This window comes from Bombina bombina, chromosome 12, assembly GCF_027579735.1.
Source record: "Bombina bombina isolate aBomBom1 chromosome 12, aBomBom1.pri, whole genome shotgun sequence".
NCBI classification, from domain to species: Eukaryota; Metazoa; Chordata; class Amphibia; order Anura; family Bombinatoridae; genus Bombina; species Bombina bombina.
The window spans coordinates 103,711,098-103,733,332 of record NC_069510.1 but is presented as its reverse complement, the minus strand read 5'-3'; the positions used below and the strand labels follow the sequence as shown (position 1 = coordinate 103,733,332).

Genomic DNA, 22,235 nt, shown 5'->3' with positions numbered 1-22,235 from the left:
CAGCTCTGTACTCCTGTACTATGTGTCTCCCTGTCACTGTGCTCATGTCATCAGCTCTGTACCCCTGTACTGTGTGTCTCCCTGTCACTGTGCTCATGTCATCAGCTCTGTACCCTGTACTCTGTGTCTCCCTGTCACTGTGCTCATGTAATCAGCTCTGTACCCCTGTACTATGTGTCTCCCTGTCACTGTGCTCATGTCATCAGCTCTGTACCCCTGTACTATGTGTCTCCCTGTCACTGTACTCATGTCATCAGCTCTGTACCCCTGTACTATGTGTCTCCCTGTCACTGTGCTCATGTCATCAGCTCTGTACTCCTGTACTATGTGTCTCCCTGTCACTGTGCTCATGTCATCAGCTCTGTACCCCTGTACTGTGTGTCTCCCTGTCACTGTGCTCATGTCATCAGCTCTGTACCCCTGTACTATGTGTCTCCCTGTCACTGTGCTCATGTCATCAGCTCTGTACCCCTGTACTGTGTGTCTCCCTGTCACTGTGCTCATGTCATCAGCTCTGTACCCCTGTACTGTGTGTCTCCCTGTCACTGTGCTCATGTCATCAGCTCTGTACCCTGTACTCTGTGTCTCCCTGTCACTGTGCTCATGTAATCAGCTCTGTACCCCTGTACTATGTGTCTCCCTGTCACTGTGCTCATGTCATCAGCTCTGTACCCCTGTACTCTGTGTCTCCTGTCACTGTGCTCATGTCATCAGCTCTGTACCCCTGTACTCTGTGTCTCCTGTCACTGTGCTCATGTCATCAGCTCTGTACCCCTGTACTGTGTGTCTCCCTGTCACTGTGCTCATGTCATCAGCTCTGTACCCCTGTACTATGTGTCTCCCTGTCACTGTGCTCATGTCATCAGCTCTGTACCTCTGTACTGTGTGTCTCCCTGTCACTGTGCTCATGTCATCAGCTCTGTACCCCTGTACTATGTGTCTCCCTCTCACTGTGCTCATGTCATCAGCTCTGTACCCCTGTACTGTGTGTCTCCCTGTCACTGTGCTCATGTCATCAGCTCTGTACCCCTGTACTATGTGTCTCCTGTCACTGTGCTCATGTCATCAGCTCTGTACCCCTGTACTATGTGTCTCCCTGTCACTGTGCTCATGTCATCAGCTCTGTACCCCTGTACTATGTGTCTCCCTGTCACTGTGCTCATGTCATCAGCTCTGTACCTCTGTACTGTGTGTCTCCCTGTCACTGTGCTCATGTCATCAGCTCTGTACCCCTGTACTATGTGTCTCCCTCTCACTGTGCTCATGTCATCAGCTCTGTACCCCTGTACTGTGTGTCTCCCTGTCACTGTGCTCATGTCATCAGCTCTGTACCCCTGTACTATGTGTCTCCTGTCACTGTGCTCATGTCATCAGCTCTGTACCCCTGTACTATGTGTCTCCCTGTCACTGTGCTCATGTCATCAGCTATGTACCCCTGTACTGTGTGTCTCCCTGTCACTGTGCTCATGTCATCAGCTCTGTACCTCTGTACTATGTGTCTCCCTGTCACTGTGCTCATGTCATCAGCTCTGTACCCCTGTACTGTGTGTCTCCCTGTCACTGTGCTCATGTCATCAGCTCTGTACCCCTGTACTGTGTGTCTCCCTGTCACTGTGCTCATGTCATCAGCTCTGTACCCCTGTGCTCTGTGTCTCTCTGTCACTGCCCCTGCCAGTCTGTCACTATGCCCATGTCCTCAGCTCTGCGCCCCTGTGCTCTGTGTCTTCCTGTAACTGTCCTTGCCAGTCTGTCAGTGTGTCCAGTTCCTGGAGTCTGCACCATTTGTGCTCTGTCTCCCTCCTTCCACTTTGAAGGACATTGATGGGAACAGCTGAAATAAAGGGAAGGCAGTCTGCAATTTGCTAGATAGTATCTGACTTTTTCAGATTACAAAACTCAACAAGAAATGTAATATTTTTCTTTTATATGCTTTTAATTCTTTTTCATTACTGTACAGTCACTTGCGTTTATTAATAAGTGGGGGTCTTACAGGCTGGTATTAGCTGTATTACAAGTTATCAGTAAGTCAGTTTGCAGCAATAAAGCACTAATGTATCTGCTAGGTTGTACAATATGGTCTAGTCAGCTTCTGAGGTCTCTCCTCCTCAGGTGGGTTGTCTCTGTCCCACAGGAGGTAGGTCCCATAAGTAGGGGGAGGGTTCTGGTTTCAGGTGAAGGGAACTGAAGACCAGGAGACTGTGTGAGTGAACAGGAAGTGTCCCTGGGTCAGAATGTTCCGCAGTTCCAGGAGGCGGAGGTCTCAGGTGAGGGGGACAGTCACTAGACAGGTGGCTGGGGGGTACATTTATGCACTGCACATCTCCTTAGCTCTGTCTCTTTTGTGTGTGTCTCTCTTACAGGCTAAGGCACACAGCTGTCTCACCCTCTCCTTCTAGGCAAGGGATCACTCATTCAGTATCTGCCTGAATGTCTAGGATATGGCAGAAACTGTCAAAAATACAAAGAGATATAGTGCAGAGCTAAACATATTAACCTGAAAATGTCAAAGCAAATGACACCAACTGATCAGGTCTAGTGATGGTAGTAGGTGCATAGAATGGCCGCCCAGCTGAAATGTAAAATAATTCAACAATTTGTATTGTTAATATTAGAGAACAGATATATAACCAGAGTGTCACAGCCCTCAGCTGTTGTGTCACTTCAGTTAAGAACTGTGGTAGGAATATCTATCACTGTCCTGTCTTTAAAGAGATGTAAAACCCTGTGAGATTGTTATTTCATCAGCTCATGTATAACTGTCCCTAACTGGGCTCAGCAGAAGAGATAACAGACTCTTAAACTCAGGAAACCTAGCTTGCAACATGGTGGAGACCTATGATTTATGGAAAGTAACGTTATACTATTTTCTTCAATATTTAAAGTATTATATATCATCTAGCCTTTATTTACTGTTAAATGTTCCCTTAGGTGCAATAATAATGCAGTCTATAATTTTTTTTAGTGATTTATTGTTTTAGCGTTATATTGTCTATACTTCTTAGTACACAGTGTTTTTAATGTAATATTATTGTTATGTTAATAGAGTGGGGGGCTTATTTAGAGGTGTCATTTTAATTGTAACCACATATGGCTCGATTTATCAATCAAGGGCGGACAGGGGTGTACATATGCGCCCCTATCCGCCCAAGGGTGCCGATTTATTATTGTGCGGGCGGACATCGATAAATGTCAACAGCATACGCTGTCGACATTTATCATTGCACAAGCATTTCTAGTGAAATGCTTGTGCAATACCACCCCCTGCACATTTGCGGCCAATCGACCGCTAGCAGGAGATGTCAATCAACCCGATCGTATCCGATTGGGCTGATTGCTGTCCGCCACCTCAGAGGAGGCGGACGAGTTAAGGAGCAGCGTTATTATGACCGCTGATTCTTAACTTACATTTCCGGCGAGCTGGAAAGTACGGGGGTAGATAGCAGCATCCGCTGTTTGGTAAATCGACCCCAATTTCTCCTCTATGGCGGGCTGTCGGAATTTAACATTACACATGAGTGCTATTTTGCGCTTGCATGCAATCCCGCCCCATGCCCGCGCACAGCCAATCACATTCGGGCAGTAGCTGTCAATCTTGCCGGTCAGACGAGACTGGGGAGATTGAAATTCTCCACCTAATAGTTGGAGAAGAGGGTTGGTGATAAATCGTGGCTGCAGGTTCTCTTGTGAGAGCCTGCAGTCGTAGGGAAGGAGAAGAAGGGCTTGATAAATCGAGCCCATCATGCTCACCAAAGCTGAAAGTTCAGATCCACTGAATAACACTAAGCCAGGGATAAGAGCTTCCTTATACAAAACTCACTGGTAGGAAGAGACATCTCACAGTAAAAGAAACTTTCTTTTTTGAGCATTATATTGTTAAATTAGAGTTGACACCTGTCCGGGAATGACCCAGACAGTTCGGGTTTCCATTTGTGTGTCCAGGTTTGAAGATGAGTCAGACCTGGAGATGCAAATGTCTGGTTTTGGGGGGAACAGCCACAGCCAAAAAAGGTGACATTATGCATTTGTAACATACTACACAGGCCTACTGTTATTTCTCTTTTGCGTGTGTGTCTTTGTGTCTGAGTGTGCCTGAGTGTTAGTGTGTCTGTGTATAAGTGTCTTTGTGCATTAGAGTGTGTGTCTTTGTGTCTGAGTGTGCCTGAGTTTGCCTGAGTGTTAGTGTGTCTGTGTATAAGTGTCTTTGTGCATGAGAGTGTGTGTCTTTGTGTGGGAGTGTGTCTGTGTGAAAGTGTCTTTGTGCATGAGAGTGTGTGTCTTTGTGTCTGAGTGTGCCTGAGTGTTAGTGTGTCTGTGTATAAGTATCTTTGTGCATGAGAGTGTGTGTCTTTGTGTCTGAGTGTGCCTGAGTGTTAGTGTGTCTGTGTATAAGTGTCTTTGTGCATGAGAGTGTGTGTCTTTGTGTGGGAGTGTGTCTGTGTGTAAGTGTCTTTGTGCATGAGAGTGTGTGTCTTTGTGTCTGAGTGTGCCTGAGTGTTAGTGTGTCTGTGTATAAGTGTCTTTGTGCATGAGAGTGTGTGTCTTTGTGTGGGAGTGTGTCTGTGTGTAAGTGTCTTTGTGCATGAGTGTGTGTCTTTGTGTCTGAGTGTGCCTGAGTGTTAGTGTGTCTGTGTATAAGTGTCTTTGTGCATGAGAGTGTGTGTCTTTGTGTGGGAGTGTGTCTGTGTGTAAGTGTCTTTGTGCATTAGAGTGTGTGTCTTTGTGTCTGAGTGTGCCTAAGTGTGTCTGAGTGTTAGTGTGTCTGTGTATAAGTGTCTTTGTGCATGAGAGTGTGTGTCTTTGTGTCTGAGTGTGCCTGAGTGTTAGTGTGTCTGTGTATAAGTGTCTTTGTGCATGAGAGTGTGTGTCTTTGTGTGGGAGTGTGTCTGTGTGTAAGTGCATTTGTGCATTAGCGTGTGTCTTTGTGTCTGAGTGTTAGTGTGTCTGTGTATAAGTGTCTTTGTGCATTAGAGTGTGTGTCTTTGTGTCTGAGTGTGCCTGAGTGTGTCTGAGTGTTAGTGTGTCTGTGTATAAGTGTCTTTGTGCATTAGAGTGTGTGTCTTTGTGTGGGAGTGTGTCTGTGTGTAAGTGTCTTTGTGCATGAGAGTGTGTGTCTTTGTGTCTGAGTGTGCCTGAGTGTTAGTGTGTCTGTGTATAAGTGTCTTTGTGCATGAGAGTGTGTGTCTTTGTGTGGGAGTGTGTCTGTGTGTAAGTATCTTTGTGCATGAGAGTGTGTGTCTTTGTGTCTGAGTGTGCCTGAGTGTTAGTGTGTCTTTGTATAAGTGTCTTTGTGCATGAGAGTGTGTGTCTTTGTGTGGGAGCATGTCTGTATAAATGTATTTGTGCATGAGAGTGTGTCTTTGTGTGTTTGTCTTTGTGTTTGTCAGTCTTTGTGTGTGTGTGTGTGTGTGTGTGTGTGTGTAAGTGTGTGTGTGTGAGAGCATTAGTGTCTGTGTGTGTGTGTGTGAGAGCATTAGTGTCTTTGTGTGAGTGTGAATATCTATGTGCGACTTTGTGCTATTATACATAGTGCGTACTCTGCAAAAAAAAACTGTGCTGTGCACGGCACAAGAGTGTTTCGGACGGAACCAAAAGTGGCAAACCTAATTGTTCTGTATGTGTCTCTCATTTACCGTTCTAATATACTTTGCTGCGTCCTCGCAGTTCTGATGAGATTTCTTAGGTAATCTCACCAGACCAGACAGGTTTAGAGAATCGGGCCCTGAGTTGTCACCTAGTTAAAAATAGAAGACAAGCTGTACCTTCAGGTGACTTGTCATCTGCCAGCATCTCTACCACCTGAGAGATGTCATAGGTTTGCTGCGTTGTTGAGCGGCAAATTACAAATGAGCGGGGCACTTACGTTTCACCAGGATAGTTCACTAATGCCTAGAGCCCTGACATATAGTAACAAGTTATTTCCATAAAGTTGTATGAACCAATTGTGGAGCACAACCTCTTGTTCTAGCAGATTTATGATTTAGGTAGAACATACAATTTTTAACTTTCCAATTTACTTCTATTATCATAATTGCTGCATTCTCTTGTTATCATTTGTTGAAAAGCATACCCAGGTAGGCTCACGAGCAGCAATACACTACTAGGAGCTAGCTGCTGCATGGTGGCTAAACAGATATGCCTCTTGTCATTGGCTCACCAGATGTGTTAAGGTAGCTCCCAGTAGTGCACTGCTGCTTCTTCGACAAAGGATAACAAGAGAATGAAGCAAATTATATAATAGAAGTAAATTGGAACGTTGTTTAAAATGATCTAAATCATAAAAGAAAAAAAATGGTGTTTCATATCCCTTTAATGATACAATTCCCAGGCTTCTGAAATCCCTGAATGTTTAGCTCATACCCCCTCTAATGATTTGGTGATGACCCATCTATTTGTAAAAATAAATGTTTAAATGACTGTTTAATATTCTGTAATTTACTGAATTCCTTCATTGTGTTGTCATTTTCTACTGACCACTGTGTGTTATCAATGTAAACTGTACTGAGTTGTAAAATATTATATTCACTGTGTCACTCCTGCATATTTCTCACAGTGTGTCACAGATTCGCTCTGTCCCTTAAAAGATAGAGATTTTTACATATTTTAGCCTCTTCCACTTCTGCTGGAAGGTGACACCACGTATGTATCACTCCTTTAGTAAAGCAGTATATGCTCACATTGTACATGACGCACACCCGGTGCAGTAAATGTTTAATTCTTCTCCCCTACTAGGTACTGGACGCCAGTATAACAGGTGAGGGTCAGCCATGCAATTCCTGTACGGAACGATGCCCGGGTTTCCTCGCACACAGATGGAGGTACGCAATATCAGGATAAACTAAGAACATGTAACACACTTTGTGGCTCCGGTTGCCACTAGCGTGTCTCTGCTTGTCTTGTGGTCTGTGTCTGTCTCATATGTGGGAGAACCTGCCCTATATAACAGTGTCAGTCATTGTGTGTGTGTATCAGTCCCATGAGTCGCCCTTTGTAGTGTCAGCCATTTTTGTCCTGTTGTGAGCGCACAGTAGTGCACAAATTAAAGGGACATATTACTCAAAATTGTTCTATCTTATATATATATATATATATAAAAAAAAAAGAACATCAGTGCGCAAAAAGCCTATATCGCTCACATGCAACAGTTAGAGCGCCACTTGTAATCTAGCCCAAAAAGTTTGTGTAATAAAACTACTCTGCAATTTTAGTTTCGTTATATATTTTGCCCCCCTTTTGTGTAATTTAGCTCTTAAAATTGAGCAATTTGTAATGCTCAGAACATGAAATGCACCCTGCTATCTTCTCAAGGCTTACTCTACCACATATCTGTCCCTTATAGGCGTCAGCTGATACTGCAAATAAGTGCACTTTATACTAACATTCTAACTGTGGCTAGCCTTGTTGTCAGCTTACTAAAGCCCGGATTTGTTTTAAAAATGTTATCAGACTTAGCTGCTATGTTATTTTATAGCAACACAACAGAAAAGTCCTGTTACTGTCCCTTTAAAAGGATATTGTGATGCAAAAGTGATCCGCACTAATTCATTGGAGCATGCTATCTCTACATGACTGCCTCAAGCTTACAATATGTTTAACCCTTGCAAAGCACATAGCCATCAGTGAGCCAATCAGAAGTGGCAGATGCAGAACCCTCTAATCACTATTTCCTGCTCAGGATCTGCAGTGTTTGAGGCTCCCAAGAAGGCTCTTATGTGCTTAAAGGGACATGAAACCCAAACTTTTTCATTCATGATTCAAACAGAACATGTAATTTTAGGCAACTTTGCAATTAACTTCTATTATCTAGTTTGCTTAGTTCTCTTGATATTCTTTTCTAAAAAGAATACCCAGGCAGCTAGTGATTGGTGGCTGCACGTATATGCATGATATGTTCAGCTAGCTCCCAGTAGTGCATTACTGCTCTTTCAACAAATAATATCAAGAGATTGAAGCAAAGTTTACAATAGAAGTAAATGAGAAAGGTGTTTAAAATGATTTGCTCTGTCTGAATCATGAAATAAAATGTTTATTCTTTGTCCCTTTATCCCCATTGCGAAAGTTAAACACAAAGTTATCCAGGGTCCGCAATACAAAAATGAGATGCTCTAACAAATCAGCGCATGACATTGTCCCTTTAAAGGAACATGAAAGTCATGGATCAGAGACTTTTCAGTTTATGTATTCTTTGTTGAAAAGCATACCTAGGTAGGTTCAGCAATGCACTACTGGGTCCTGCCAGTGATTGGTGGATTCTCACATATGTTTTTATCCATTGTTTTACCCTGTTCAGCTAACTTCCAGCAGTCCACTGCTGCTCTTGTGCATACCTAGATATGCAGCTGACTTTAACTATGTGCTTAACCTTTTTGCACTATTCTTACATAGTTACACACACTATTTCTTACATAGTTAAATTTTTGCACTTGCGTGTCCTTTTAAACTTTTATATGTTATACATCTGTCAGCGTATGCTATATGGCCGTACACACTGTTCAGCAGAACATCCCTTCTTGCTGACAAGCCTATAATTTCAGTGGCCTCTGAACTATTTGCTCCCTGCACAAAAGCCAAGAAAAATCCACCAGCTATAATTATTCAGGATCAAAGGAACTACTCCAAAGGATCCAGCCTCTTTTCCCCATAGCCTGCGGACATATGGGGGCTGCAGACGTTAGTGTATACAGCGCTGCACATACTCTGAATGTTTCACTGGCCCTACCACATAGTTACAGACTAATTCTTCAGAGCCTGAGGCTTAGCAGATAAAGTGACATCCCTAGGGTAACCGGTAGCCAGTGCAGGAATTCCCAGATCTCCCTGTTGTAAAGCTGACTATGGGCAGCGCCCTGCTCCACCCCCCTCCCCTCTGTGTGATGTATATGTTGTCTTTTGTGTGGGATTAGGGAGGGAAGGTGTGTCCTGAAACTAGTGGGGATTGTGTTGATATTGGTGTCAACATCTGCATTTTATTGTGTGAGAGGCGAGATCTGTGTCAGTGCAGCTTGTTCAATACCTTCAATACTTCAATGCTTCAATACCTTTAAAGTTACAGTAAATGTTAAAGGGATAGTCTAGTCAAAAATAAACTTTTATGATTCAGATAGAGCATGGAATTTTAGGCAACTTTCTAATTTACTCCTATTATCAATTTTTCTTCGTTCTCTTGCTATCTTATTTTAAAAAGCTGAAAAGTAAGCTTTGGAGAATGCCCATTTTTGGTTCAGCACCAGGGTAGCGCTTGCTGACTGGATGGCTACATTTAGATACCAATCAGCAAGCACTACCAGGTGCTGAACCAATAATGGGCCGGCTTTTAAGCTTTATATTCCAGATTTTTTGAATAAAGATACCAAGAGAACAAAGAAAAATTGATAATAGGAATAAATTAGAAAGTTGCTTATAATTCCATGCTCTATCTCAATCACGAAAGTTTAATTTTGACTATACTATCCCTTTAAACGTGTTTTCAGATAATTGTGCAGCATGTACATAATCAATTAATAAGGGGCCACATTACAAGTAGCGCGCTAATTAATGCTTCCGCTCGAGTGTTAATTGCGCTAGAAGTTCGGCTTTTTGGGCTCGTCGGGTTGCGCTCGTATTATGAGTTGAAAGTGGAAAAAAAATCTACTACTCATTTGCAGTTTAGACTAAAGTCTTACAGGCCCATTTATCAAAGGGCTTGCGGACCTGATCCGACACTGCGGATCAGGTCCGCAAGACCTCGCTAAATGCGGAGAGCAATACGCTCTCCGCATTTAACATTGCACCAGCAGCTCACAAGAGCTGCTGGTGCAACGCCGCCCCCTGCTGACTCGCGGCCAATCGGCCGCCAGCAGGGAGCTGTCAATCAACCCGATCGTATTCGATCGGGTTGATGTCTGGCGATTCCTGTCCGCCTGTTCAGAGCAGGCGGACAGGGTTATGGAGCAGCGGTCTTTAGACCGCTGCTTCCTAAGTTGTGTTTCTGGCGAGTCTGAAGACTCGCCAGAAACACGGCCCTTCAAGCTCCATACGGAGCTTGATAAATGGGCCTGTTATTGTTTACTGGTGAGTAGTAGATTTTTTTTCTGACAAATTTTAGTTATGTCTCTTTATACTCCTACGTATCATGTGACAGCCATCAGCCAACCACAAATGCATATACGTATAGTCTGTGAATTCTTGCACATGCTCAGTAGGAACTGGTGACTCAAAAAGTGTAAATATAAACAGACTGCACATTTTGTTAATGGAAGTGAATTGGGAAGTTGTTTAAAATTGCATAATCTATCTGACTCATGAAAGTTACATTTTTTACCATGCATCAGTGTCAATGACGTAGAATCATTAAAACTCATTCTCATGGAAAAAAATACAACTTCAAAATTGTGAGCGCCCTTACTCACTGCTGTTCAGTTCCTTTATAATCAATGGAGCAGGATGCGTATTGTAACTGTTAACGTCTCAGCGCACTGTGAAAGAGATCAGTGTTACAAAAAAGCCTTCAAAACATTACTTAAAGGGATACTAAACCCATTTTTTTTCTTTTATGATTCAGATAGAGCATGTAATTTTAAGCAACTTTCTAATTTACTCCTATTATAAATGTTTCTTCGTTCTCTTGGTATCTTTATTTGAAAAGCAGGAATGAAAGCTTAGGAGCCGGCCCATTTTAGGTTCAGCACCTGGGCTCCGCTTGCTAAATGGTGGCTAAATGTACCCACCAATCAGCAAGCGCTATCCAGGGTGCTGATCCAAAAATGGCCCGGCAACTAAGCTTTCATTCCTGCTTTTTCAAATAAAGATACCAAGAGAATGAAGAAAATTTGATTATAGGAGTAAATTAGAAAGTTGCTTAAAATTGCATGCTCTTTCTGAATTATAAAAGAAAAAAAATTGGGTTTAGTATCCCTTTAAGAACAAACAAAAATGTAAAAAAAACCTCCCTATACAGAGCACTGGCACATATTCACAAAAGAAAAACGTGAAAACCATTAAAGAATGATAAAAAATTAGGCAACTTTGTTTTGAAATAGTGAGACAAGACAGATTCAATAGAGGATTTATAAATTCCGCAACCTTCAACGAGGTTTGGGTGAAAAATTCTGACCACAGAACTCCTACGGCCAGCCCAGGCCTACGGTTCCCACCTCAGCCCTGTTTTCCTGGACACTTATGATTTACACATGCTGCAGGGTGTGCAGAGAGGAACATGTATTGTGCTCCTGCACAGCTCTATTCATATCCCACCTTGCACACCCTGAAGCATGTGTAAATCATAAGTGTTCTGGAATACATGGCTTAGGTGCAACCCTAGGCCAGATCCTTGTAGCCATTTGCGAGTTTTCTGCGTCAAGATTACTTTATCCTAATAAAACAGATGTTTACATATTTTACAATAAGGAACCTTTACACAAACCGTTTTGCAAGCGCGTTTCTCTGTTTATTGTGGCTGTAATTCTCATTTTTCTGCATTGCTAGCGTTTCTCGCTCTCTAGTTGTGCTGAGGCATTTAACACAACTGTAGATGTTAACAGCAGGAGCGCGCTAACTTCTGAAACAATAGGAACGGTAAGTGAAGAGGGACTCAATGAATTGAGACAATGATGTCGCCTTAAAGGGACAGTGAACACCTTGAGATTCTACATATGAAGGGCTAGATTACAAGTGGAGCGCAAATTTGCCCGTTTGCAAGAGCGAGATAATCATCCAGCCATTACAAGTGGCTGGTTATTGCTACTGCAAGCTTGCGGTAGCAAATAGCGCTTATATAATTAACCAGAGATCGGATCTCTTGTTAATTTTATAAATCTGCCCCAAATGCCCCCAAAATGGCAGCATCTTTATTTTTTAATAAAATTGCTGCACTATCGTTATCGTGCACTGGTATTACAAAGTGGAGCACTAATATCGCTTGCTCTCAAGCGATATATAGCGCTCCACTTGTAATCTAGACCAAAATGTTTAGTTATGCAAAATAAAACAACTTTGCAACATACTTTCATTATTTATTTTGCCTCCTCTTTTAGCTCTGAAAATTAAGGATTTTCTAATTTTCAGAAATTTAAATACATTGTGTCGAATCCCAGCTGCATATCTGTAAATAATTCTCTTTTAATAACAACTGCAAAACAATGCACTTTATACTAACATTATGACAGTGGTTAGCCTTGTTGTCTGCAGACTAAAGCCCAGATTGGCTCCTCCAAATAAGGCAAATAGTGAGTGGAGTTTGGATATTAAAAACAATTGCTTAGGTGGGAATATTTATGGGAGGTCTTAGAAGCATTCAAATTCCCCTACAATGTTCAAATGGCAATACAGGCTCTCTACTCCACCCCCACAGCATCTGTCAAGGGGGTTGCTTTTTGCTCCCCAGCCTTTCCTATTTCCAACGGTACCAGGCAGGGCTGCCCCCTTTCACCATTACTTTTCGCCCCAGCCATTGAACCACTTGCTGAGCAGATTAGGACAGATCCCGGTATGGAGGGTATTACCCTATTTGGCACCACACACAAATTAGCGTTGTTTTCAGATTACATCACCATATTTTCTGCCAAGCCGGCGAAAACAATCCCAAGACTTTTAAGTATTTTAGAAACATTTGGGGAATTGTCCTACTATAAACTGAACCTATCGAAGACAGAAATTTACACTAATAGCTTTCAACAAGACTATATCCAATACCTAAAAACCCAATATCAGTTTAACTCTGGTAACCTTACTCACATTCCTCTTGCATCTAAAGCCACTACCCCTTTCACTTGTGCACTCTGGAACTCTCGCTCTGTTTACAACAAGCTCACTTATATACATGACCTCTTTATCTCTCGCTCCCTCAACCTTCTGGCTCTAACAGAAACCTGGCTCTCTCCCCTAGACACAGCATCCACTGCTGTCACATTGGGGTCTCCACTTCAGCCACACTCCTAGATCTGCTTATAGACAAGGAGGTGGTGTAGGCATTTTACTTTCCTCTCGTTGCACCTTTTAACAAATACATCTTATCTCTTCCCTCACATTTTCCCCATTCGAAACCCACATGATTCACTTATTCTCTCCCCTCTCTCTGTATGTGTTGCAGTTATATACCGACCCCCTGGCTCCTCAACGTAATTTCTAGACCACTTGGCTGCCTGGCTACCTTATTTCCTTTCCTCATTCTTGGCAACTTCAACATCCCTCTTGACAATCCCACTGCCTCCTCTGCAACAGCGACGTCACTAGGGTTGGTGTCACCTGGTCCGGTAACTCATGGTGTCCCCCCCCCCCCCCCGTAATGTTTTTTTTTTACTGATGTTACTTGTAAATCATAACTCCCATATATATACTGTGTGTGTGTGTGTGTCTGTGTATGTGTGTATATATATATATATATATATATATATATATATACATATATGTATATATACATATATGTCCCAAAAGAGTGCACTCTCACCGTCTGTTTATTGACCAAGGTGCAGGCAAATTAAATTTACTAAATCCACAACAGGCGTGCACTCACTGGAAATTTTTATATGTGCTTTATTTTGCATATTTATTTCCCTCAAAAGCCACTGACGTAACGTAGAGACCCAAAGACCCAAGTGATGTGATCTGTACAGAAGCATCTAACTAGACAGCAGATATTACTGATAGGAGAAACTTTCCCCTTGTGACTATTCTTCCATCAGATTAACTCTATCAGTTCCAGCAGCTACTGTACCTGTATTATCCCTCAGTCACTATGACAGAACTAAATATGCGCTCAGTGAATTGAACATGAGATTATTACTGGGTAAAAATTATGCATATTATATAATGTAAACGTACGTCAAAAATATTGCGTTACATCCAAGGTTCTCTTACCTGTCTGTGCCTTCGATAATTGGGTCTCAGCCTGGATAGGAAGCAACACTTTGGGACATGAAGCATCAACATTCAGAGTCCAAAGGGTCAAAAGAGGGAGGAAAGTACATAACACTTCCATTTTACCTCGATCCAATATAGGGGATGTCAGGAGGGACCCTGTAACCCGTCTGAAGTCTATAGTGCCAATAAAAGTATTCTATCACAGGACAGTGCCACACTCTGTGACCTTTCTCCTGTCACACTCCTCGTGCCCGCCCAGGATCAGCTCAGCTCTGCTCCACAGTAGCTGCAGATCCCCTCTCACACAGCAGCTTCCGGTCCACGTGACTCAGCCCCCAGTCTTGGCTGAAAAGCTCTGCCCTGCTCCTCTCTCTGTCCCGCAGACACTGTGTGGGTCCTACAGTCTGCTCATTGCCTGCCGGCCCGTCCCTTTTTCCATCCCCTTCTCACATAACCCGCGGCCGCGCACAAGAAGACACACTCACAGCAACGATTTAATAGGTGAGGTGACACCATCGCAGGAGGAGGCTTACTCGAGTAGAGTAAGTTCCTGCCTGGTGTTGTGTCACCCGGGTGCGGTCCGCACCCCCCCCTAGTGACGCCACTGCTCTGCAAAATAACTTCTGCAACTTACTTCCTCTTTCGGTTTGTCACAATGGACTGACTATCCCACTCACAAAGATGGTCACTCCCTTGATCTGATCTTTAGCTATCGATGCACTATTTCAAACTTCACAAACTCCCCTTTTCCTTTTTTTGACCACCATTTCCTCACTTGCAATATCTCATGCCTCCCTACAACTCTCTCTCCTTCTACTCCTCACACCAAACTTTACAGAAACATTATGTAATTAGATCAGCAACAGCTTGCTAATTCCCTCAAACCTCTCCTCTCATCCATCTCCTCCTTTTCCTGCCCAGACCAATCTATCTGCCACTATAATTCCACCCTTACATCAGTCCTTGACAATCTGACCCCTCTTACCATAGCTCGGAAATCACACACTCATCCTCAGCCCTGGCATACTCCTCTGACACGGTACCTACGCAGATGTTCCCGTACTGCTGAGCGGCACTAGAGAAAATCTTGGCGTTCAGCTGATTTTCTTCATTACAAGTACATCTTGAAATCCTACTATTCTGCCCTTAATCTCTATAAGCAACATTACTTCTCTACTCTTTTTTCAAACCCAAAATGTCTGTTCTCCACTTTCAATACTCTTCTCCGCCCACCCCCACCTCCTAATACAACTTCTCTGTCACATACTTCCATTCTCTCACCCCTTCAAATGCTTGCAATCAACCACAACCCACACAGCCATAAAGTTTGTTCTTTCTCCCCTGTTACTGAGGAAGAAGTTTCTGCACTTATACTGCACTCTAACCTCACTACCTGTCCCCTTGACCCTATCCCCTCACAGCTACTCCCTCCCTCTCTTCTACCCTTACACCTATACTCACACACATTTTCAACCTTTCCCTCAGCACCGGTATATTTCCCTCATCTCTGAAACATGCGCTGGTCACATCTATCCTCAAAAAACCTTCTCTTGATCCAACCTCCCCATCCAACTACCGCCGTATTTCCCTACTCCCTCTTGCCTCAAAGCTTATTGAAAAGCTAGTATATGCACGTCTATCCCATCCCTCCTCGACCCACTGTAATCTGGATTTCGTCCCCATCACTCCACAGACACAGCAATCGTTAAGGTTACCAATTACCTACTTACAGCAAAATCAAAAGGCCACTTCTCTCTGCTTATCCTCCTTGATCTGTCCGCAACCTTTGATACTGTTGACCACCCTCTTTTGCTCCAAATCCTCCAATCCTTCGGCATTTGTGACACAGCCCTCTCGTGGCTCTCTTCCTACCTGTCAAACCGTACCTTTAGTGTAGCCTTCTCTGGGACCTCCTCTGCCCTGTCACTACTTTCTGTTGGGGTACCGCAAGGCTTTATCCTTGGTCCCCTTCTCTTCTCAATCTACACGTCATCATTGGGTTCCCTAATAGTCCCATGGGTTACAATATCATTTGTATGCCGACCACACCCAAATTTACTTCTCTGCACCAGACCTATCGCCTTCCTTGCTAACCCGTGTCACTAACTGTCTTTCTCACATTTCTTCCTGGATTTTCTCTCACTACCTCAAGCTAAATCTCTCCAAAACTGAGCTCCTTTTTTCCCCCATTCTTCCAAAATCTCCACCCCCAATCTCTCTATAACTGTTGACAACTCCATCATTACCTCTACCTCGCATGCCCGATGTCTTGGGGTCAAATTTGACTCAGATCTTGTTTTCACTCCTCACATTCAGTGCCGCTTCCACCTTAAAAACATCTCTAAAATTAGACATTTCCTTACACAAGACACAACTAAGATTTTAATCCACTCTCTCATCCTTTGTGCCTCGATTACTGCAACTCTGTCCTCTCTGGTCTCCCCAGCTGCCGCCTATCTCCTTTACAATCCATAATGAATGCCTCTGCCAGGCTCATCTTCCTTACACGGCGCTCTTCATCTGCTGCACCTCTCTGCCAATCCCTTCACTGACTTCCTCTTGCCTCCAGGATAAAACACAAAATTCTCACTCTGACATACAAAGCCCTCAACTACACTGCTCCCCCCTATATCTCAGACCTTGTCTCCAGATACTGTCCCTCTCGTCCCCTTCGCTCTGCTCACGACCTCCTACTCTCCTCCTCTCTTGTTACCTCCTCACACTCCCGTTTACAGGACTTCTCCAGACTGGCTCCCATCTTGTGGAACTCTCTGAACCGCTCCACAAGACTCTCCCCTAGTTTTGAAAGCTTCAAGCGCTCCCTACAGACTCTACTGTTCAGGGATGCATACAACCTACACTAAACTTTCTCTATACCAGTTCCTCTCCTCCATAGCTATCTCCTTGAACCCCCTTAGCATGTAAGCCTAAGAGCCCAGCTGTTTGTAGATCACCTTCTTAAGAGCTGACTACAACAGTGCGACTCTCGACTGGGCCCTCTACCCTTTTGATGCCTATAAATGTTTCCTTGTATTCCGCCTATGTTTATAGCGCTGCAGAATCTGTTGACACAACTCCTTGGTTGCCTCCCACCCTTCCCCTATCCATTCTATAGCAGGTCTACTCACAGGCCTCCCAGAAACCTACCCAAATAATTGGACACGACTAGGGATTACACAAGACTTCAAATTTTTCTGAACAGTTGGAGATTTAAGACATCTCCCCGCCCATTCACCCCATGGGAAACTAGACGGAACCTCAGGGGTTGGCCACATAATCCCCTGTCCTTCCACTACACATTGATGGAAGGTGCCATACCTGATAATAAAGCCCCACACCTACTCAGATTGGAAAAAATCCTAAACTCCAACTTCACACCAAAGATTTGACAACAAACCATTATGACTACTAAAAAAAGCCATCGCCTGTGTCGCTCTCTTTAAAACGTACTACAAACTACTCACCCATTGGTACTATGTACCTTCCCGCCTATCTAAAATGACCCAGAATGTCATCCCTATGTGCTGGCGCAGATGTGGACATGTAGGGGACTTTAAACATATTTGGTGGGAATGTACCAAACTGAAATCTCTCTGGTACAGATGCTTTTCTACCCTATATAACCTAGGCCTCCAGCTCCCTAAAACCCCTGAATTAGCTCTCCTTCACATAGAACTACACTCCCTTCCCAAGCGACAATTATCTCTTTATTTATATCCTGATGGCGGTTAAACTATTCATAGCCAAATCCTGGAAACAGGAACTACCTCCGAGTTGGGCCACTGTTATAAACACCATGGCCTATATATACTCCATGGAAAAAAAAAAATTCTATGCTCAAAACCAATCCGACCTGTTTGAAATAATTTGGGCAGACTGGGTTTCACAGTACAACCACAACTGGACGCCAACATGCCAAGCACCATAATATAGTATGGGTTCCCTTAATACCCTCTCCCTCAATCTTACACACAAAGGACTCCCCGCTCATCTCATTAACAGCCTCCCCCCCCCATCTCCACTCTCTCTCCTTCCCTCTGCACCTCTCTTCTCCCTCTTGCCTTTCTCTCTCTCCAACTTTCTTATCAATATCCTTAAGGAAAGAGGATGTACCTAGATTGTTATACAATTGTCTTGAATTTCAGTCTGTATTTAAAATCTTTAGACCTGCGTGTCACATCCCACTGACAATCTACACCCTAGTTCTATGTGGATAATTTTGTTGTACACGTTTCATTATTGAAAATAAAAAAATATTTAATTTAAAAAAAAAAACAAAAAAACAATTGCAGTAAAAAGGATGTTAATTTGTTTTACAAATGTTAAGACTTGGTTGATATGTTATTCTATAGAAACACAACAAATGTTCTGTAATTAAAAATAGTTTACTGTCCCTTTAACAATGTGGTTGCCTGGCAACATAAAGAGCACCCATGCACCTAACAGATTGCGTACTGCTTCTAATGTACCGAGTGGTACAATATTATTAAATTATAACTATTTTTGCAGCATTAGTTTTATGGAAAATAATTTTAAAACTGATTATATCCATTGTAGAGTCATCTAATATTTTAGGTTAACGTTAATTTTTCACTGTATTAACCCCTTGCTGAACAAGAGGGCTGCAAAACAATTCACTTTATACTAACAATATGACTGTTGTTAGCTGCAGACTCAAGCCCAGATTGGCTCCTCCAAATTAGGCAAATGGTGGATGAAGTTTGGCTTTTGATAAACGATTGTAGCAAACACGATGTTAATTTGTTGTAATTCAAGGTTGTTGACCACAGCAATGTCGCTGTTTTGGGTGGCGACATATTGGTATAGCCAACATTCAACTCTGACATTCAAGCTACAAGACTGAAGAGTATCGTCCTTGTGGCAGTAAAAATCTGATGCCCTACACCATGTCCAAATATGGTTGATGGGACGTATAGAATTCCTATTAGGAATTCAGTGCACACACACACACCTTGATTACGAGTTTTGCTCTAAACGGGGTGCAAAAATGCGTTATTGCACTCTCCATATTGCTGCCATTACGAGTTACTGAAAAACCTTCTTGTGCTGTGCGTTATGGCGCGTTAAGCTCCATACCGCACAAAAACCAAGGGCTGAGTTTACGTGCTCGTGCATGCTTTCCCTCATAGACATCAATGGGGAGAAAGTGTTAGAAAAAAAACTTACACCTGTGATTGCGGAATGGCAAATCGCTGTAACACAACCCTATTGATGTCTATGGGGAAAATAAAGTTATGTTTAAACCTAACACCCTAAGATAAACTCCTAGGGGCATATTTATCAAGCTCCGTATGAAGGCTCGCCCGAAACAGAAGTTATAAAGCAACGGTCTAAAGACCGCTGCTTTATAACTTGTCCGGCTGCTCTGAGGCCGCAGACAGAAATCAACCTGATCGAATACGATCAGTTTGATTGACACCCCCTGCTAGCGGCCGCGAATCTGCAAATGCTGTCGGCATTTATCGATGTGTGGCGGACATGATGCGCTACTTCGTATTATGTCCACTCGCACATTGATAAATATGCCCCCTAGTCTAAACACCCCTAATCCGCCGCTCCCCGACATTACTGACATTAATAAAAGTTATTAACCCATAATCCGCCGCTCCCCAACACTGCCGACACTGATAAAAATTATTAACCCCTAATCCGGTTGGGTGGGGGGGTTACTTTTAGGGGGATTTAGTAATTTTTTAAAGTAAAAGAGCTGTTTAACTTAGGGCAATGCCCTACAAAAGTCCCTTTTAAGGGCTATTGGTAGTTTATTGTAGGTAAGGGGGTGTTTTTATTTTGAGGGGGCTTTTTTATTTTTATAGGGCTATTAGATTAGGTGTAATTGTTTTTATTTTTGATAATTTCATTTATTATTTTTTGTAATATTAGAGTTTTTTATTTTTCGGAATTTAGTGTTTTTTATTTTTTGTAATGTTTTTTTTATTTTTTTTTCGTAGTTTTAGATTTAAAAAAAAATGTAATTTAGGTTTTTAATTTGTAGTTTTTTTTTATTTTATTAGAATAGTTTAATTAGGTTAATTTATAGTTTAAACTTAGTTGTTTTTATTTTTTTAAAGATAGTTATATTGTAATTTTAATTTAAAGTTAGGGGGGTTTAGAGGTTAATAGTTTAATTTAGTGTTTTGCGATGTGGGGGGTGCGGCAGTTTAGGGGTTAATAGGTTTAGTTTATTAGTTACGATGTGGGGGGCTGGTGGTTTAGGGGTTAATAGGTTTATTTAATGTCAGTGATGTCGGGGGCTGCAGATTAGGGGTTAATCATTTTATTTAGTGTGGGCAATGTTGGAGAGTGGCGGATTAGGGGTTACTAGATTTATTTAGTGTTGGCGATGTTGGTGGACAGTGGATTAGGGGTTAATAGGTTTATTTAATAGTCGCGATGTGGGCGGCAGTTTAGGGGTTAATAGGTTTAATATAGTGTTTGCGATGCGGGAGGGTGGCGGTTTAGGGGTTAATAGGTAGTTTATAGGTGTTAGTGTACTTTGTAACATTTTAGTTATGAGTTTTTTTTAAACATTTTTGTCTCAGTGGAATGGATCGTGTCGGTATAGGCTGTAACGCAGGCATTTTAGCCGGACCGCACAACCTGTAATACAGGCGCTATGAAAATCATGCACTCAAACGTCATTTTTTGAGTGCAGAATGGACGTTGGATTACAGGCTAAAATGTTTGCGGTATAGCTATACTGCCGCGACTCGTAATATGCGTTCCCGGGCGCTCCACGCGCAATGGCCAATTTTACAGCGGTGTTCCGCAAAACTCGTAATCTAGCCGACAGTTAGCTATGAGGTCTTCTTGGTAATTTTAGACACATTCAAATAAGGTCTTCTGGCATGCTAGGGGTTAAGGTTTTGGTAACCCTAAATTTTGCGTTTTCTGTATATATCTAAATCTATAGTACATCTTTGTCTATTTGCATTATCTGCACATTTTATGCTTCTTCCGCTGCTAGAGAAACATGTAGCAACGTTAGGGACTCATCCTCCGCATTAGTAGCAGGCAGACCAGAGTGACGTATTAATAATAATGATGTAAGAACAGCTGTCAGCAAATTACAATTAAAGGAACCTGACATGTTTACAGGTTTAGCCAGTTTAGTCAGATTTATTATTTTATTATAGGATCTTTTTTTTTTTTTAAGTACAATGCAAAAATAAAATATAATTTTTTTGACAACTTAGTGAAAAATGTAGGGCACGGAAGCACAGAGAGGCAAGGGTTTCTCTGGCGTACAACTAATGGCGCTATTCTAAAATCATGTTAGGGAGAATTTAAAGGGAATAGAATTCAAAATCACGTTTTCATGATTCAGAGCGTACAATAAAAAAAGGGCTCTAGTTTACTTCTATTATGAATTTTCCATCTTCTCTTCATCTCCTTTGCTCAAAATTAACTGCTTTCTATTAGAGCATACTGAGGTATGCTCATTAGCATGCACATGACTTGAGTACATGGGGCGCGATCCGATATAGATCGCAGTTTGCGGCGCAAGCGAGGGAACCGGCGTCGCCCGCAGTTTAAGCTCGCAACTCGAGCTATCCCATATAAGTCGCCGTCAGATGCTAACGTGCCGTAAGTCTGACAAACCAGCGTTGTCCAGAAATCTGCGCAAGTACAAATTTCTGGCGTCGCCAGTGACTTGCGGCACGTTAGAAACTGCCGGCGCCTATAAAACCTGACTAAAGTCTAAAACACCCGCACTGTCTAACACGCCTCCCTAACATAGCCCGACACGTCTAACCCTCTATCCGCTATCCCCCCTCTCTAGCCTAACAATAAAAAAGCTATTAACCCCTAAACCGCCGCTCCCGTACCCCGCCGCAACCTAATAAAGTTATTAACCCCTAAACCGCCGCTCCCGTACCCCGCCGCCAGCTATATTATATCTATAACCCCCTAAAGTGAGCCCCTAACACCGCCGCCATCTATATTAAAATTATTAACCCCTAATGTAAGCCCCTTACACCGCCGCCATCTCTATTAAAATGATTAACCCCTAATTTAATCTACCTACCCCGCCGCCAGCTATATTATCTATATTAACCCTAAGTATATTATAGTTAATATAGGTATTACATTATATATATTAACTATATTAACCCTAATTATATTAGGGTTAATATAGTTAATATAGTTACTATAGTATTTATATTAACTATATTAACTCTATCTAACCCTAACTAAATTTATATTAAATTAATCTAATTCATTTATAAACTAAAATATTCCTATTTAAATCTAAATACTTACCTATAAAATAAACCCTAAGATAGCTACAATATAATTAATAATTACATTGTAGCTATGTTAGGGTTAATATTTATTTTACAGGTAAATTGTTAATTATTTTAACTAGGTATAATAGC

The 22,235-nt window shown here is 42.3% G+C and overlaps 1 protein-coding gene across 1 annotated transcript in view; it reads left to right on the top strand.

The window, feature by feature from the left end:
* Positions 1 to 2,188: 2,188 nt before the first annotated feature.
* Positions 2,189 to 22,235, top strand: part of PRICKLE3 (prickle planar cell polarity protein 3) — an 85,262-nt gene continuing 65,215 nt past the window's right edge. Inside the window, exons 1-2 of the mRNA XM_053696209.1 lie at positions 2,189 to 2,264; positions 6,730 to 6,815. Of these exons, the coding sequence (XP_053552184.1) occupies positions 2,232 to 2,264; positions 6,730 to 6,815 (119 nt within the window). The 5' untranslated portion in view covers positions 2,189 to 2,231. The remainder of the gene's footprint in view (positions 2,265 to 6,729; positions 6,816 to 22,235) is intronic.